Genomic DNA, 19,672 nt, shown 5'->3' with positions numbered 1-19,672 from the left:
TGTGCTGTACTTCAATCAGCTAGTGCCAGCAGTATCCCAATAGAAAGACCCTCAACAGACCATTTTCAGCATTTTGCTGCAATTAAACTCCTCTGGTTTTAGCCCTCAGGCAATTTAGTACCTTTTTACATATGCACATTATGAACTTTTGACCAGGGCCTGGTAGTCATATATTAGATAGCAGCTTTTGAAAGCAGACTTAACAAGTTCCTCAGAGTATTGCAGCCAGAGTCAGTTGTGGAAAAGGTAATTTAACCAACTTGCAGTGAGGCCATTCAGAATCGTACTGATGATCCTAAATATGTCTCTTTTTTTTTTTTTTTTTTTCTTGTTTCCTCTGGAAGCTGGTAGCAAGAGCTCTCAAAGAATGTGATTGATCTTTTATTCAGTAGCTAACGAGGGCTGTGATTCTATTAGTGCTCTACAAGGCAAGGGAACAGTGATTTAATGAAGTGTCTGGCGAGCTGGTCATAGATTTATCCTGTTGTCTCTAATTTGCAGCGCCGGTGCGAGCGCAGAAGGAGCTGCAGTGGCAGTGCCATTAGGCAGGTATTTCCTTAGCAAGTTGCTGTGAGGTCAGGTGTAGTGATGTGGGGAAGGCAGCGGTGTCTGGAGATGGCAGCAGCTGCGCCAAGCGCGCGCTGGAGCGGAAAGGGAGGATCAGAGGTCCGGCCGCGAGCCCCCCGGCCTGTGCAGGAGCAGATGAACTGCCAGGGAGCACTAATAGAGTCATAATTGGCCATTAGAACGGCAAAGGTGCAGTAACATCTTCATACAAAGTGCAATAACATCTTCATGCAAAGGTGCAGTAACATCTTCATACAAACTGCCTGGCGCCAGACCCGGTGCCAGGTGCCGGGGGGTTCTGTGGGAGGCTGATCTGGTAAAGATGATTTTCATTTTCTTATTCTTTAAAAACAAGGCAGTGCTTCCTAATCGCTGCAGTACAACAGAAATATGAGAGCATCAAAACTTGAGTTGCTTTAAAGTGACATTAATGTCTTCAGTACATTTACTTCGGCGTGTAACCTGTCAGTCTTGCTCAGAAAAGATGCACTAAAATTTGCCATGCAGCTATGGATAAAATAATATCATAAAAATGCTTTGGCTTTCACTTAATTAGTACTAAATAATGCATTTTATTTCTGTCAACCAAAGGCGACTGCATTTTTGTTTTGTTTTTCTTTGCTAACCTGAGATACTCTTCTGGTGATACCTGTAGTGTTGCACAGCTCTTTTCAGCATTGTTTTTCCACAAACCTCTGAGTCCAAGTTAGCCGAAGTCACCCATTTTCAGAAAGAATTTTTCTTGAATTGTTTAGTATGAATTGGCATTAATTGTTTGGTAATTTGAGAAGGAAATCATGGTATGGCTTTATACATTGTCAAGAGGATCAGTCAAATAAGTCAATCCAAAAGTAATGCAAAATAATGAAGCAGATCTGATGTGTAGTTCTGACCTAGCTGGACACAGAACAGTAGATAAATGAATGGTTTTGAGATTTCTGGGGCGTTTCCTGGTGGCAGCTGGAGTATTCCCATGTAGAAAAGTGGCCAGAGCTGAGAATTAGAGGGTAGAGAGGAGATGTCATTTTTAGTCCACTTCTGTTTATGTGTAGTTCTCATAATTGGGATCGCAGCCTTGTGTTCCAGGCTGTGTGCATAAAGGCAAAGAAAAGCTTCTGGCCCAAAATGCATCAAATCTGTTTTAAGGGAAGCTGCAAAAATCTCTTGTGCAGTGGATGAAATGTGGATCTTGGCAAACAGCAAGGAGACAGTACCATGATAACTTTTTTCCTTATATAATTATAGCTCATGCACCACCATATAGTTGTCATTGTGCTCAGATGGATGATTTTATCTTTGGAAATGAAAATTTCTTCAGTTGCATGAGCCCTTGAACCCCTGTGAACCTGACACCCTGTAGGATGTCATCTGGGACCCCTGTTAAATATACAGACACAGTTAGTGTAGAAAAAGAGATATTGGGCTTTTAAATGAACAGCAGGAGGATTTAAAACAGTAAGCCAAACTTTCTAATTTCCTAATATTGACACTTCTGTCCCTCACAATCTTATTATAGTATTATTCTGTGCTGATCTACCATTTCATCAAAAAGTCTACAATGGAACTAAAAATCTAAGCCTTTTAGCCCATAGATCATTGCACTTGGTAAATGGCTTATTGCAGATTAGATAATGTGGTTCATAGCACATCCAAATCAATAAAAGGCTAGTCTGAACGTAGTAAAGTGCTCTCAGTCTGATTCTTTTTATTAAGTATATCTGCCATGAGCAAAGTGAAAATTTTAGTCTTTTTGCTTAACTTGATGTAAGAAAAAGGCGTTGCTTTAATTTCTGCGTGGTTATTTTCTTTCCTAGAGAAGACCTGTCCCATAGAGTTTAGGGTTTTTTTGAATCAAAATTATTTTCTGAAAAATGATGCAATTCTTATATTGGCAAAATTCAGAGCCCAGTGGTTTGGTGTTCCCAATGATCCCATGCTAGAAATGAGCCCCTAGCTCTCACATTTGTCAGATATTCAGTGGTCTCTGTGAAATAAACTGTTTTATAGCTATTCATCCAAAAATCATCAGCAGAAACTGCCAACTTCAGAAACAAATGGAAGTGGAGAAATGTGAAAGAAATATTTTGAAGTTAGAGTGGATGATTCAATAGCAAACAAGGAATGGTGTTTTAACCTAGGTTGGAAAGGCCCAGGATTCACCAGGAATCTGGGCCTGAAAGGGAGGATGTGGTGGCTCTTTCTGCTTTACCCTACAAGTGATCCTGTGCTTCTGAAGGGGCAGAAATACAGAAGGGATTTTTTATTTATCCAGGAGAAATTGAGGAGGCTGATATATGTGTTTCAAGAGGGAGCAGGTATGGAGAGAGGTTTTACCCTTCTGGTTGGGGTTGTATTAGAAACCCATAAGAATGGTGGCAAAACAGTAATTAATGTCTCTCTGCCTCTACTTTCCACACACTTTCACTCATTGCAATTTTTTATTTTCCTGTTTACATCCACGGCCTGACCTGCTGAGGAGATGCCGAGCTGCTGAACCAGGTCAAGAGCTTGTCTGGGTTTTGCAGCTTGGCTAAAAAGGGGTTTTAAAGCTATATTAAAAATCCAGTGAAAAGCTTGGAATTTCTTGCAAACAATCAAGTCAGATAAACTGTAATTGGCTGCAGAGAGATGCTCTTAACTTACCATTCTTTGACCATGTTATTGACCACTATGTGTTTGCCCATGTTATTAATAATTTATCCTTTGAAAAAATCTATGTGCATTATAGCCTTTGATCTCAGAAATTTCAAAGCTGAACGTGCTATTTCCCTTTTCCTTTTGCATTTTTTCTTTCTTTTTAAAGAATTTTTAAAAGAGAAGAGAATGAAAAATAATTTTTAAAGTTTTTCTCTTTATTTTGGTGGCAGAGCTTCCTGATGACACCCGTCCCTGGTAATGAGAAATGTACATTAATACAGTAAGAATATATATGAATAAAAAAATCAAGGCAAGCTCACTGTAGTTTGCAGATGAAAATGTTCGAAAACAAGACTTAATGCATCTAGTAGATTAAAACAGAAATTAAAGACTTTAGAGTAAGAAGAGATCAAAGGCTGTCTTTTCATTGTTCTTTTTATTGTTTATTGACTTCAAAAAGACTTTTTAGTTTAAGCTGACTTTAATGTCTCTTGAATGCTCTTTTGTAAAGTGACTTTGAAAACTCGTGGATAATGTCTTCATTAAGTGGGAAAAAATCTTGGTAAAAATATAACTGTAACTTTGCTTTCATTATAATAGGAATAGATAACACTTTGCTTAATTAAGGTCTGTTTTCCCTCTGTTCAGAGTTTTACGACCATTTTTTTCATTGAAATTAGTGCTGATAAAAGCTTGAAGTAGACACTGTTAAACTGAAACTCTTAGTTTTTCAGAGAAGCACGGGGATGTGAGTTCTCTCTCTGTATTTGTTAATCAGTTAATCAGGATGTTGTTGTGTGTATGTGAGCTATTTTAGGAAACAAAAGAAAAAACAAAACCCAAAAGCATATTCAAGTTGTATTGATTCTAAAATAAAGCAATGCTTCTTGTGTTGTTGAAAATGTTAATTTAGAGACTTTCTGCTCTCATTCTGTTTCCAAATGTCTGTGCTTTTCTCACCAATCCCTGATGACTTGATGTATTTGGATTATGTTAATACCTGTATTAATAATGACAGTAAAGATCACAAATCTGTGGTGGCAAATGAGGGATTAGGAAAGCCATGCAGGAGAACTTCTCTTGGGAGCAGTGTGGACTTTCCACAGTATTTTGAGGTTTAAAAAATGCACTTTAGGAATAGGACTGCCTTGGCCTTCCCCCTCCCAACAAAGCATCTTTTTCTCGTGGTTCTGTGGGATTTTTAGATGGACACTTTTAAATGGAAAGGGAATTATCATGGTTTCATGAAATGCACTCCATCTTTTGAGATAACTGAGATATGTATTCATTTTTTATTTGCTCCTGACTTGTCTGTAATTTTGGTACAAGAGGTTTGGAATTTCTGACATGTGTTTCTAGTGCAGCTCTGATGTTTGTTACTCTGGGGGTGTTGGGCAGTCATTGCGAAGGTAATTTTATGATACTCACCCTTCCCATTCTGTGTATTTCTGCCAGGGCTCTGTGTGCAATTCTTGGGCAATCTGCTTGGCTCCTACTGAGGATCAAAAGATTCTGATTTACAGTCTGCATAAGTTGTTTGCAAGACCTTTTTAGGTACTTAAAAAACTCAGCAACTCCTTTCAACGTGATAGCTGAGTTGCCAGGGTTTTTTTTTAATGAGAAATGTGCGTTGCATGATTTCTGTAACTGCCTAACCTCACTTCAGCTTTAAAGGAGGGTGTTTTCCTTTTCTTCAAAAGGAAAACCAAAGCTACATTTGTTTCCCTTTGCTTCCCTTCATGGCTAGGGACAAAGCAGCAAAGCTGTTCTTGGTTAGACTTATTTTTACTGACTTTCAGCTATGATACACCTATTAGGAATCTTATGTCCAGTGCAAAATGAGGCACGAGGCACTGGAAAGGATGGCTTTGATGCTGTGTGAATCTAAAAGTCACACTGTGTTAATTTTGAGACTGTTGCTAATGTTATTTAAGGATTGACTTATAATTTTCTTTTACTTAATTTCACTGAGGGCAACCACATTTTGGATTTGGTGATTCAACAAACACTTCCATTTTGTAGACTGTTACTAGTTTTCATATTCCTAGATGCAAAACATTTTTTTGCAGTATCACTATTTTTATGGCACAAATGGTTAAGTATTTTTACAAGTGTAGCCTTTGTGGGTGGTTTAGAGGCTCAATTACCCACTGAAATGGAGGAAATAAATGTCCTCAAGGGCTTGCATTTGGATCATATGACACTGTGGGGTTTAGCTTGTTGTTAATAATTCTTACATCTGTGTAGCACACAACAGCACGAGGCAGCCTGTGGAAATGTAGCACAGATTTGCTGCTGGTACCCTTGCAGAAACATCTGAATTCTTATACAGGAGGTGACAGAAAAGTAAGCCAGGATAAAGAAAGCAACAAATCAGTTGGTAAAATTGATGTCATGTCTAATCCTGCCTATTAGATTGAGCAGCTAATGTGAAGACTATGGAAATGTTCATATTTATGATGCACGTGGCAGATGTTGTTTGGGTTGCATTGCACGTTTGGGCACTTGAGGGGCCAAAACCAGAAAGAAGCCAAAACATAAAGGAGAGATAAAGGGACAAGGAAGCAAAATGATGAAAGAATGAATGTGGCTAAATTCCAAGCTTATTATTGCAGTCATTTTTGCCTTTATTTTGCATTAAGAAATAGCAAGAGGTGGTCCCACAGTGTGAGAAGTGTGGTTTCTCTGCACTGTCGAGATTTGACTCTTCCTGCACCAGGAGACAGCAGACACCCAGGACATGGAGAGCTTAATCCCTTGGAATTCTGTGAGCTAAAGGTGCCAAACTTGCTCCCCTGGTCAGGGCTATGAATCTTGACATGCATGAGAGCAGAGCTTGGCTCGAGGGTTTGTTTGCATATTTGCATGCTTCACTTATTTTATTGACCACCCCAGACCTGCTTTCCTGCCTTGAACAGACAGAGAGGCCACTATAGTGGTAATGCACAAAGTGAATTAAAAGGAGGATGCAAAACATCTTCCAAAGAAGGTGAGATCAGAAAAAATTAGGCTGTTTCAAGAATAATTATGTAATGGTTATGTATGTCAGATAATAAATGGCTCATAGCAATGATTCCAAGGTTTCTTTGTGCATATAATGCCTCTCATTATGATCCCAAATTCTATTATGTGTTTTCCAAAAGTCATCCAAGCCCATTCTGGAGATCAATGTACTATATAAAATATTATATTAACAAATTCAATGTTTGGCTGAGAACTATATGAAAAAGAGGGTAATACAGGCAGTAATATCTCTCCAAAACCACTTGAGCTGTCTTGTTATGAGCTCTACCTCGTTGCTGCCTATTATGTGTAGCAGCAGGGGACCTGAGGGGACCTCTTAAGAGCAGAAGGGTCAGCAAATCACAAAGGGTTGAGGCAGTGTAGCTCTGTTTTGGCTCTGAAGACCTGAAGTACCCAGAGCAGGCTATTAAAGTCCTGTTTATAGCTAGGCTGTATAGCTTCACACTCTGGAGCTGCTTTCTGCCTGAGCAAAACAATATATTCCTGAAAGCTGGCAGTATTGGCCTGTTGGTCTTTTAGAGAAATTCTTTCCTGAAATGAGCAGAGCTGTCAGCAGGGGAACACTGAAGGCAGCTTTAGATACCTTTAAAGCAGCAGCTTTATTTTTGTTTGCCTGGTTTGGGTACCTTGTAGTACTTTCACACTCCTTTTGGTTTGGCTGTTTTCCTCTTTTTCCAGCATTACCTTCCAAATCATGCTGTTGTTGTAGGCAAATAGAGCACTAATTGTTAGAAGCCACCTCCCTTCCACCCAATGTACAGACAAGCAGTTTACATCCCCTTTGTTCAATATTGACAGGAAATGTCCTTTCTCTTGAAGTTTTGGAGTCCAAATATTTTTGTAGCTTTTTTTTTTGTTTTTCTTTTGAATGTGGAAGCTAATATGTTAAGAGGGTTTACAAGACAACATCTTCCTTTAGAGAAGAGCCAATATCCAGCTGCTGCTCAGCTGTAGGAATGAGCTCCTGGAGCTCCACAATTCTATGGAGTACCCACTAAAAATCATTAAGCATGCAAAGAAGTGTGCTCAAATTTTCCCTAGTCATGTGTGCCATGCATGACAGTGCACACACAGTTGCCTTCCCAGCCTTTCCTCCCTGGGGACATACATTTTAATGCTGTGTCCATTTACATCACAGTTGTATTAATTACATTTAATGTAGTTTTTAGCTAAGGTAGCACGGCCTGATTTCGGAGAACAGCGTGTTGTAATGAGGCTTGAGTACCATTGATCTATGACTTGGATAGAAGGGATTCTTAAGGGAGTTTGCTGATTTATGTAGAAGACTGATGTCTGTGGCCATTAGGAAACACTAGTTTTCATTACCTATCAATCTCGTGGAAAACCTTTAGCAGCATGATCTCCTATAATAGTTATCTAATCTGTTAAATTAGAGATTAATGAAATGAAAACATTACAGAAGAGGAAAATACACTTGTAAGAGCAGGCAGTATCACAAGAACAATGCAGACTTATTTGAAAGCATGTACATTAGCAGTCTGAAGACAACAAAAGGATAAATCAGCTCCTGTTATTGCTGTCTTAATCTTTAAATTGCAAAAATCTATGTGGATATATGGGTTAGTAAATTACTAGAGCAATGGAGCATATGGGCCTAATTCCAAAATAGGAGAAAAAGTAGAACACACAATTTAGAATATCACACACTCATTTGTAGAATGGTCATAGAATTTAATAGAGTTCAAGTTTAATTCTGCTTAACTGCATCTTTATTTTTAGATTTGTAGAGTTCAAAAGTTGTTACTTATCGAAATATTTTAGTAAGATCCAAAATTAGAAGAAAGAAATTCTACATTATATAAAGCTGTGACTGTTATTTATGAGAGCTGTGATTTGGATACTGGGAATCTTTAGACAGGGAAAAAACCTAGTATCTTAAATATTTGGAAATGGAAAAAAGATGGAGACAATATCTTCTATCAGCTCATTTCTAAGCATCTGATTTTAAGCATGTTCTGTGCTCATTTTTTCCTTGTAGCTACTATATGTAGTGGGATATAAAACAGAAGGCATTTTCAAAAAATCCAAGCTGCATTTATCCATACATAAAAAAGAAAATACTATTGAGGTGACCGTGTGTGTCAGTACATCACTTTATTTCCACACCACCTGCTGCAATTAAAAATGAAATCACCAAGCAGCAAGTACAGTAACTTCATCAACCAGCTGATATTATAATTAATGACTATATAGAGTCTCTATTATTGTGTACTTCCAAGGCATCAAGTGGAAAGCTGTCGTAGTGCTTTAAATAATGAAAAAGTTTCAGGCCTTGATAAATGGCTCAGTTGGATGCAGTTTAGAAAGTTGAGAGCATATGCTTCTGTCATTAGAAACTAAGGACCCTCGTTACCCTTGCTATAACTCTTCAGATTCATCTGAAACTCTTTGATCCCCTCATGTACTTACACTGTGTTTAAAATGCAAAAGTGTAGAAAAATATGGTGTGCATGAGAAATTCAGTGAGGAGGGAGAAAGATTAAAATAAAGCTACTGTTCATTAACGTCTTTGTTTCAAACCTGTCGGAAAAGAGAGCATTAGGCTGTAGCCACATCTCTTTTGAAATGAGAGTAAGCAAACATTTTTCTTTGATTCCTTTGAGATTTTTCTTTTAAGAAACAATTGAAATCCAATAAAGAAATGTGCTTCAGAGCATGCTTATGAAGATATTTAAGTGACTTAATAGAGGAATGACAGCAAGGGTATTTGTTCTTGAAGACTGTGCTTCAACTCTCTGCTGTTCTGCAATAAACGGTGTAAAAAGTAAAGTGGTGAAGCAGAAATTTTGGGTATCACTGGTGAGGCAGGTTTAAAAAAAATAAACTTTTAACAGGGAAGCTATTGGTAAATTCACTTCCTGAACAGTATAGTTTCATTGTTAAAGATCACCATTTTAACTGAGAACTGCTAGCTACTTTTCAGCTCCTATTTATTTTTCTTCTCTCTGAAACTTTCCTATAATGTATTTGCCTCTGAGGATATTTCATAGCTGAAATGCTTTGCTTGGCAGAGCATGTTACAGATAGAGAAAATTTTGTCTAATCCCTGACTCTCATGGTTGTCATTCTGCTTTGTTTCATGTATTGAAGCAGCATGCCACAGCCATTTCTCAGACCTTTTATAAAGGAATTATGTGTCTTTTAAGGTATTAAATTGAGATAACAAAACATATATGTGAATATATGTATATGAATGGATAGGTAGCAGCAGAAATAAAGATTTCTTTCTCCCTCTCATAAGAATATGTGAGGTAAGTGAGAGCTGGTTTTTCCTCTTTTATGTTACTATTTAGAACCCATTAATTAGAAATCTACATTTTCTGAGTATCCAAAATTGTGCCTTGGCACTATCTGCAAGCATATCACAGGAGAGTATTTTAGTCCAAGAATTTCTCAGTGGCTAAAATGTGTGTTTAACAACCTGGTGCTAAATTAAGGACTGAAATTGAGATGCTGTTGAATGGATGGAAGCAGATGTGAAAATTCTCCTTATGCAAGGAAGGAGTCCTGTTCACCCTCTGGTGTGTGGAAATTCTCATGCTGGCATAGCAGCAGCAGACTGTGCTGCCAGGGATTCCCTGGGATTCTTTGTGTTTGAGGACTCTCCCTGCTTTGGTTCTGTTTGTTTGGACAAAAAGGACACAGAGAGACTCCTTTACCATGTTCAGAACGTTTGTGAACTCTGTGCAATTGTGAGACTGATGCAAATGCAGTCCTGATGCAATGGGTCCATCTCTATTCTTTCCAGAGATGTGAATGAGATGCATGAGATGTGAATTTGTGATAAGTGCTGGATGCTAACCAGGATATTTGAACTTAAGCATAATGATCTTATATCACTACAGCATCGTGGCAAATTAGATTAAACCTGAAGGACACAGGACCTGATCCATCCTTAAATTCATGATGTGTGAAAGTTGCACTTCAGACAAGTGTTAGGCTAATTGCTTCCTTAGCTTTACTAAGTTATAAACAGAAATATTTATTTCAGTGTGCTAAGTGAGAGAGCAAAGACATTCATAGATGTAGATTTTTGCATCTATTGAAAATACTCTCAGATTGTGCTATTAGGTGCCTGCTTTTTCACATATTTCAGGACATTTATGCCATTATGCTAGTAATTAAATTAATTATTTATCCATTGTACACAGGCTTGAATTACTGTATGATTAGCTTGGGCACTTAAAAGTATAAGAACACTAGAAAGCAAAATCCAAGCATAGGTATTCCATAGCACGTCTTACAATCTAAATATTGCTCTTAGTCTAATCGAAGCAGCAAGAGTAGTCACAGCAGTTGATGGACTATTTTTCAAATTGATTTCAAAAATGTATTTAAGGGGATGATCTTCTACTCTAGATTACCTATTGATTTTTAATATGAAAAGCTCATTATATAAGCAGTAACTGCATATAAAAACCTAGCAAACCTTTGCATAAATCCTTTAATTGAATTTCCAGAGCCTGTGGTTCTACTTTTTTTTTTTTAATTAAATCTATTTCTTTTTTTAAGTGTTACTGTGTAATTTGCATGCTGTGAAGTGGCCCTGTCCCAGATAAAGTGCCATTGATCCTTATTAAACCTCACCTCTGGGCTTGCTCAAAACTAACTGGAAAAATTAAAGTGTTCATGCTGCAATGCACTTATTGCTTGTGTGATAGGATTATGGAAAAAAAAAGAATAACATTAATTTCCAAGAGAGAATTTATAATGCAAGATTTTATTTTTTTTTCAATTTGATAATTAATAGCAAAATCATACCCTAAATATAAATTGTATTTCAGTCTGCAAACTGCAGTAGTAATTAGGAAAGATAATGTGTACCTGATATAAACCCATGATGTTTTATATGGACACTCCTTTGGTATATTAATTTTTTTTAAGTATTCAAAATGATTATGGATTCAACCCAACAGCTTAAATAGAGATTTGAGGAAAGAAAAAAAAAATATATGAAACCTATGTAGTACCTTACATTACTGTTTCTATTTTCTTTCTTGAGCTTAAAATGTGAAAAATGACAGTCTGCAAATATTCAGCCTACCACTTTTTATATTAGAATTATCATGATGAAGAATAGTATATGAGTTGTAATACTATTTTCACCTTTTTAAAAATATCTAACATTTTTTATATGAAAAGCAATAAAATCTGCAAAAGAAATATTCATAATCAATAAGAATACAAGGTATGGAATATATTAACAGAGTTATAAAAATGTTTGCAATATGACTCAAAATGAAAAATACAGTAGGTTATGTATGGTTTAAAGTGTAATCAATTTTGAGGTTGTGTATGAGATATAAATGATAAACACAAGTAGTAGCATTTTTAGTAAAGGGTGTTGCTAAAAACTACTGTATTTATGGTCCATTCCATTCTTTTATAGATCATTAATGTAGAAAACAAACACAGCGTATCCATCTTCTCAGACAGTTTAAAATTCCATTAAATGATATTTTAAATGGAAATTTGGAGCTCATTTCATGTTCTGCTGTCTACAAACACAGGCTGTAGCAGAAGCACTGAGTGCAGCCTGGATTCCAGCAGGAGCTGGTACCACAGAAGTTTCATTCAGGAGTGGTCTGGATTTGGAGAGGAGGTTGATGTTTGTTCCACTTTCAGCAAAGAGAACTGCTAAATCTCGTGTCCAAGGCAGTGGTGGATTGCACATTGTGTTCCCTGTGATTCCACCTGCAGCCACCTTGGAATTGCCACCTTGGAATTGCCCATTGTAGCCCAGCCTTGTTCCCCAACGAGAGCATTTATCCCATCTACAGAGGAATTAGTGCAACTTGATTTTTGCTCCTTGCCTAGTTAATACAGAGCAGTTTAAGTGCAATGTTCTCACTGATCTGAACCTAACCCAATTGTGTTGAGTTATATTAGTTTTGTAAATGTGGTAACTATTTGCTTTAAAGCTCTGATAAGCTTTATATAAGCACTAATTATTTCTAAATCAGCCACTCAGTCTCATTTCATACACCTGCTGGGATCACAGAACCACAGATTTGTTTAGCTTGGAGAAAACCTCCAGGATAATCAAATCCAGCCTTTGGCCAAACACCACCTCACGCCACTGAGTGCCACATCCAGTTGTTCCTTGGACACCTTCAGGGATGGGGACTCCACCACCTCCCTGGACAATGCTGAACAACCCTTTCAGTGGAGAAATTACTCCTAAAAATGGTAACAATGACATGAAATAATTTATGTTTTACTCTTTTCTATACCTCATTTGTGCCTTTGAGACACTGTCCATGTTTCCCCTGCGAAGTCTATTGGTTAAGCCTTTACTTTTATTGTGCTCCATATCAAAATTATCTTGTGGCCACTGGAGCTTTTTGCTGCAGCTGGGGTTGGTCTGGACCCTGTTTATTTCTCTGCAGTGTTGTGACTCTTGCACTAAAGGGTGGTTGTGGGGCAGTGCTGCTGACAGCAGTCTGCTGGCTCCTTCACTGCCAGGGCAGCACCAGCTCCAGCTTTGGGAAATTCACGTGCTCCAGTTCCCTCTGTCTGTTTGCTCCAAATTTTCACCTTAGTAAGAGTAATGTGAATGACTTGTTAATTTTTGTTTGTGTTCCTCCTCTCAGTGGCCCAGCAGTTTTCTGGTGGATTATTTCTCAGACCAGCTTTTACATGTCCCACATTGCTCCTTGAAACGTGTTTCTGCTTTACGTTATATACATCACAAGCATTCTGAAATTTTGCCTGAGGAGGACGGTTTTAAAATTCATTCCTGGTTGTTTGTCAGTGGATTTGTTGTAGTTTCCTCGTGGTCTTTAGTGGAGGAAGTAAGTGACAGTGATCAGTGAAGGTGGACAGTAAGATTTATAATGTATTTGTGCTAGCTGATTGCCAACAGAACTGGCCTTTCCCAGCGGTGCTGTACGCGTACTTGGAAAATCAATAGGGATTAGCCTATGACCCCCTTCACATACTTATACTGTGGTCTGCATTGCTTACCAATATTTCATCTGTTTCACTTAAATGCTGGTACTTACTCAATAATGTGTGGCTCTTCTTGCAAGCTACTAATTAATTTTTAAAATGCAGTATCACTTGAAACAGAGATAAAGCACACCTTTAGCATCAGAGGGAGAGCAGGGCAGCGGATTTGTGAATTTGCACTTGGTACCTTTAATTAAAAATCCTGCTTTGAGAGATTAAAGTTATATTTCAGATTTTAAAAAGTACTAAATCAAGCACAGAAACCTTTTCACGGTGGTTACCAACAAGCTAAATTGTCAGGTTTGACCAGATACCTGTTTGTTTAATTTTTTGCCTACTGTTTTTTTTATTTTTTTTGTTTTGCATTGAAAATACTTGGTTTAAAATTTGGGGTGTTCATTTATTTTGTTTTGTTTCTCTTGAAAATTTTAGGGGGAAAATATCTTATGTTTATAAATAAATATATTTCATTGATATTGAACCTAGGGCATAATCTTGCCAGTGTGTTCATAGGGTACATAAACCATGTTGCATTTTAAATACCAATTTGTTGTAAAGCTGAACAAATGTATCAGGTATTGTTTTTCCTTTGACTAGTTTAAAGAAAAAAAATTAATTTATCTTGGAATAGTACAAAAAGAGTTTGATATACAGTGTCAAATTTCTACTTTACCAAACAGTTTGCCAAAATCCAAAGATAATGGCCTAAAGCAATTATTTTTGATGAGATTGTTCTCCCAATAGTAGGATTTTAAAAATTCACTGTTTCTTATGCAAGTGTACCTATTCCCTAGAGTTACTTAGAGTTTCTTATTGATCTAGTAGCTGGTATTTGAATTGGTCGATGTACTCTGTAACTTGTTTAAGATACCCTACCTGAACTATTAGTTTAAATAATATATTCATAAATTGATTAATCATTACAGTAAGAGTTATTAGCCGCATTTTTATATGTGAGCTCTCCACAAATGACTCCTGCTACAATAATCATGCATATATAAACAGAGATTCAGGTTTAAATTGCAGTACTCCTTATAATAATTATATTGCTAGTAATAGTATGTTTCTGCAAGAAGGAATCAACCTTTTGCTGTGTGGGCAGCAAAACTCTGCGTGTTTATTTAATGTGGATAACGTAATTGTAAATATTGATGTGTTTATAAGCTATGTTATGGGAAATGAGAGGAAAGATGGAAGAGAAGATGTGGCTTTTGTTGGCAGAGGCAGGTGGTTCTAAGGTTTGGTGTGTGTTTGGGTTGTGATCAGGTGCTGAGGGAGCTGAGAAAAGGGTGCAGGAGGATTTTAGGGTGAAGGGTGGGAGGGACTGGGGAGGCTGGACAGGCTGGGAGCTGTCTGACATCACTGTGTGCATCTTTTAGCTTGCCCTCACCCTCTTACAACAGGACTAGAAAGAGTCAGAGCTACCTAGCCCATAGATATTAATTAAAAAATGCACTTAAACGGATGCAGCTGCCTTTTCGTGACTGCAGAAGAGTTTGATGTGTGTGCCTTCATTTGATAACACCTTGCTTCTGGAAGGTCTGTGTTGGTGTCAGAATACATCCAGCACGTACAATTGCTCTAAATGAGGGCGGGAGTTGTTGTGGTTAAATTTGGAGCTTCAGTAATGAGTAAGGATTAAAGTTATTCTATTGCATATATTCCAATGTGTATATTAGGAATGTGATCCAATGATGGAAAGTTCAACTGCTGTAACTTTCATAGCAAAGGCTGTAGCTTCATGTAGGGGTCAGAGTGAACCCTTGTGTGCATGGGCCACATCCAGAGCTTTGTGTTTTTTAGAAAAAGAAATACCCTCCAAAGAAAGCTTGTATGTGCAGGGAGAACTAGGAAAATCTGTTTAATCAAAAGTGTCAGAGCTCACTTTCTGAGCAGCTCTCTGGTTTACTCTGCTGAGTGGTGCAGAGTCCCATCAGCTTTAAACAATGTTCACTTTGATTTACTCCTAAATTCTATCAACAAATGTGAACACAGAGTACATATACTTGCAATCTCACAATCATGCACATCTTATACAATTAATGGCATATTTTAGTTAATAATCTGAGTGTAGTGTGGAAAATCACCCAGCTCACATTTCAGCTTATTTCCTGCATAAACTATTGTCATGAGCCCTAGACTCTTGCATTTTGCAAATGAACAACTAGAGGAGGTTTTTCATATTTTAGTTTGAAAGCCATTTTGTTTCACCACATGCTTTTTCCGCTTCATAAATTCAACTTTAAAACATTCAACAACCTGCTAAATTAATATATACTGTGTTCCTCCTTTAATGGGCAGGGGAACTTGTCTCACAGCAGTGCATTTGTTCAGCTCTGTTTTGAGGAAGCGCTGCCTGCCGTGTGAAGGACATCTGCTCACAAATGAATGATTGTGCTTTTGATTCGGAGCAGCACCTTCACTTTAAATGCTGGCTGCAGATGAAAGGAACAGATTGCTGTGCTACCACTTTTGTGAGGATTCCTCTACCCAGCATGTGGCTTCATACATTATTGAGAGCAAATCCACTTTACGCTACCACTCCTCGCTGCACTTATTTTGCAAACCTTATTCAGAATGCCAGCAAGGATCACTTTTCTACAAAGGAATAAAGGCCAGTTAGGAAGATTAAGCAGATAAATTATTTACAGTGTTTAATTATCATTGTACAGGTTTATTAAACTTCATGGTTACCTGGAAACCTAAGCAGGTGCTGGAAAAAAGTCCAATAAAGTTAAATGAAAAATGTTTTGTGTAAAATTAAATCCTTTTGTGTGTGCCATGTTCATATAAATGTCCCAGGTTTTTTGGTTGAGTGCCAAGGTTGACTTGCATTTAATGTTGTGATTATTATTTTTTTTCATAATCCAGTCCTAGCTCAAGGCTTATTATGATAGGAAAGACCACAGAATTCTCTGCTGGGTTGAGCAGCAGTCTGTTGTACTACTGGGTGTCCTAGATGATAAACAGATGTACAAGGTATGCTTGGGAAATCTCAAAAGATTCTCTTTTTCTGGTATTAAAGACAGATGAATTTTGTGAGGAAAAACCCCCCACAATACAGTTTTGATTTTTCTTTAATGCTTATACTTAATTAATTTACTTTGTTGTTTCTTCACATAAATTGACCTAGTTGGTATTTATTTAATTATTGAATTAAGGTTTTAATTTTTTTATTTTATTTTTAAAAAATTTAGCAGTAGAAGTGTTGTCCTCCAGGAACAGCTTCCACATCTCTGCATGCTGCTCACTAATATAAACTAATGAGCTCCATTAAAGATCTGCCCACACACTTGCAAAGAACCACCTATTAATCTGTCATCTTTGAATACTCTGAGAAAATTAAGACCACCAAGCAACCATGAATTCGAAAATGAAAAAGGCAGTACCAAACCTAATATATTCTAAAGATGAGTGCCAAATAGGTAGAAAATATCTGGTGACTAAATCCCATGGATTTAGCTCAGCAGAATAACCCAGAAGCAAGACAAGGTAAATGTGGGCTGAAGTCCTTGCTCCTTTTTGGTCAAGGGAGTTTGGATACGGAGGGATACCAGAGATCTGTGTTTTTGAAACTGGAGTTCAATTAAAATCTCAATTATTAGCAAAATAATTTTGCCAAAAAGTGTGCATTTTAATACAAGGTCCATTTGGGTACACTTTGGATTATGATACAGAGAATTCTTAGGCTGTTTTTGGAGAGGATGTTTTCTCCATAAAAATGTTAGAATAAAAATGATAGAATTTTCTTGGTACATCCTTTCCTGATTTAATTGGAAGCTGTTGACCAGCTAAATACCCAAAGGGTTGCATTCCATGGCAGTAACAATCTGGATTAATTCTAGATGGGTTACTTCATGTGGAAAATATTGGAAATGTGTGGAAAATGTATTCAGATTTACCTGGTAGAATAATTTTGGGTTTAACCCACAATGTGACAAATGTATCGTAAAAATTAATATCCGTGACTTTCATTGTTTTGATTAAATTTGATTTATGCCACAGTAGAAAATTTCTCATTCCTGAGCCTAGCAATCAGGATTTTGGTCTGAGTAGTCACATCTGCTTGTTTGAAATTGCTTTATGGTCCTTTTTTTATTATCACTTCAAACATCTAAAATATAGCACCACATTAAAAAAAGTCTGATGTTTGTTTGCTGGTTGTTTTTTAATAGTAGGATTTTTTTTTTTGTAAAATAAATACCCATAGTTAGCAGAAGTATATGACACTTGATCCCTTTTTTTCTAAATTTTCCTGTTGTTTGGAAGATGAAGGAAGGGAAGAGCAGATTAGGGGCAGATTTCTGTGTGTCTCTTGGGGGTGGAATAAGCTTTGGAGGGTTTTTTTTGGGTTTTCATCAAGCCACTTTTTGTATAAATGACTGAATTCGCTGGGGCCATCTCTGAAGAGGGGAGCTCATCAGCTGCACCAGTGGGGTTGGAGTGGCTGTTGCTTTATGGCTGCTGCAGTTACCTTACATATATATAATTACCTTACATATATATAATTAGGAAGCTCGCTGCTGATGGGGGTGTCATATTGTTGTTGAGAATAAAGAGTTTGTAACACTTGGGGCTATAGTTAGTTGGTGCTAATTTTTGTATTCCACTGGGTAGGCTTTGACAAAGACCTGTCATTTCCCAAATAAGCCATTCTTTTAAGAGAACATCTGTTGAAAGAGGCAATTTAAAATCTCCTTAAAATCTAGGGCATAATTAACACTATAAGGATACAAATATTAGTTTTCTAGAAGCTATTTCTTTTGTGCTTTATCTTGATGTTCAGTAACCTTTTCAAGGTTTTTTTTTTCTTCCTTTTTTATCGCCATTTGCAATTAATATGCAGTTCTACATTTAGTATAACAACTGAACTAAATCAGTAAAAATTTTAACTGTAGCCCACTGATGTTAATTGAAAAAGAGAGAAAGGGTGGCATGGCTGTCTTCAGTGAGAGCAGGTTAAAGATGTGGGACATCTGTGTTTGGGGAGAGCTCTTTGCATCTCAGTATTGAGCCACTTTTAAGCAGTGTTGTATGATACAGGTATTAAAATAATATTTACAGTTATTAAAATAATTAAATTTATATATAGAGATATAAATTATTTGCAGTTATTAAAATAATTAAAATAATTGAAAAATCTGAAGTTGCTACAAAGCAAATTGGAGTAAACACATGGTGTCTGCCATCTCAGAAAATCTGATGCAAAAAATGAATATAAGTTTTAGACTGAATCACCTGCTGTAGCAGCAGGTACCTCTAAAGAACTTGGTGTGAACACTTCAGCAGCTTTCCTGGTCACAGGAAACAGCAGTTTGCCTGTTTATTTGCTAACAGAGTGGGAAAAAGACATGTGAAATTAATCCCTTTTATAAGCTGCAGCTGATAAAATAGTATATTAGGCTTTGAGCCATTATCCTTAATATTGGCTTTTAGCTATGTCTATCCCTTCCTTAATTGTATGAAATATAGTGAGATTTTTGCAGCAGGAAAAAAAAGTCTTCGTTAATGCTCCTGCTAAATAAAAATGGCACTTACTGCTGGGCTAAACCAGGAAAATATATCCACACTTTGTGTCTGAATGTATTTAAGAATATGGAATATGAATCATGAGTCATTTATGCCTATTTTAACATAGTTCTGTGTGTCAGCCTGTTTTTACTAAGTTTCCTTTTGGGACCTCACTGTCTTTATTGATTATTAAATTTAACTTTTTCTTACATTATTTGAAAATACCTGACCACATGGCTGAAGGAAACTATTGCCTCTGAGGAGACAGCAATGAAAATGGTGTAGTCTCAAATCTTGTATATTTAATTAAAATGGCTGCTATACAGAGAAGTAGTATTCCCACACTGGAATTCCTGTTATTCATTACCTTACTTCTTCCTGGAAAATTGCAAATTTATTCTTTATAGAGCTCAGGCATAAAAGCTGTCTGTTGCACTAATGTGGAAAATGTTTTCCTATTACACTGTTTCCATGCAAATAACAAATTAATGCAGCTTGTAGAAGAATCTAATCACTGTAATTCAACATTCAGGGGAGCAAAAAATGATCATACTTGTCTTCACTCTTCCAAGAATGACACCAGATTTCAGTTTTTTAATGCATGGCCTATTTAGCTCATTAGTTTTAATATACAGGTTTAAAAGTCTTTCCTTGAGCAATAGCTTCAAAACAAGATGTTGAGCTCCCCCAGTCTGTAATCTCATCTCGAGATGTGGTTATGGCCTTGCAGCTCTCCTGCTATTTATGCCCAGTCTTTACACATCAATCTTGTATTGTATTACGTCTTTGAGGGATTTAATTTATGCAGTGGGTCATTACAGCTTTCATTTGCCCCTACAGAGGGGCCCTGGGGACAGGAATACATTAAAATCCACTGCCCCCCAACCTTCCTGGTGATGAGAAATCCTAACTGTGCTGCTGAACACCCCCATTTAAAAAATGGGTGAGTTTACCAAACTTG

General features: G+C 37.0%; 1 protein-coding gene across 6 annotated transcripts in view; it reads left to right on the top strand.

Moving 5' to 3' along the window:
• Window positions 1-19,672, top strand: part of WWOX (WW domain containing oxidoreductase) — a 476,614-nt gene that overhangs the window by 123,377 nt on the left and 333,565 nt on the right. Inside the window, exon 9 of one of the 6 annotated variants that reach the window (XM_064722808.1) lies at window positions 15,535-15,677. The exons of the other annotated variants lie outside the window; for them this stretch is intronic. Within the exon in view, the coding sequence (XP_064578878.1) occupies window positions 15,535-15,567 (33 nt within the window). The 3' untranslated portion in view covers window positions 15,568-15,677. Of the gene's footprint in view, window positions 1-15,534; window positions 15,678-19,672 lie in introns of those variants that run through there. 6 annotated transcript variants of the gene reach the window in all.

This window comes from Zonotrichia leucophrys, chromosome 11 (assembly GCF_028769735.1).
Source record: "Zonotrichia leucophrys gambelii isolate GWCS_2022_RI chromosome 11, RI_Zleu_2.0, whole genome shotgun sequence".
Taxonomy (NCBI): domain Eukaryota; kingdom Metazoa; phylum Chordata; class Aves; order Passeriformes; family Passerellidae; genus Zonotrichia; species Zonotrichia leucophrys.
Note: the sequence above shows the minus strand (reverse complement) of the source record. Positions and strands in the feature narration are given on the sequence as shown.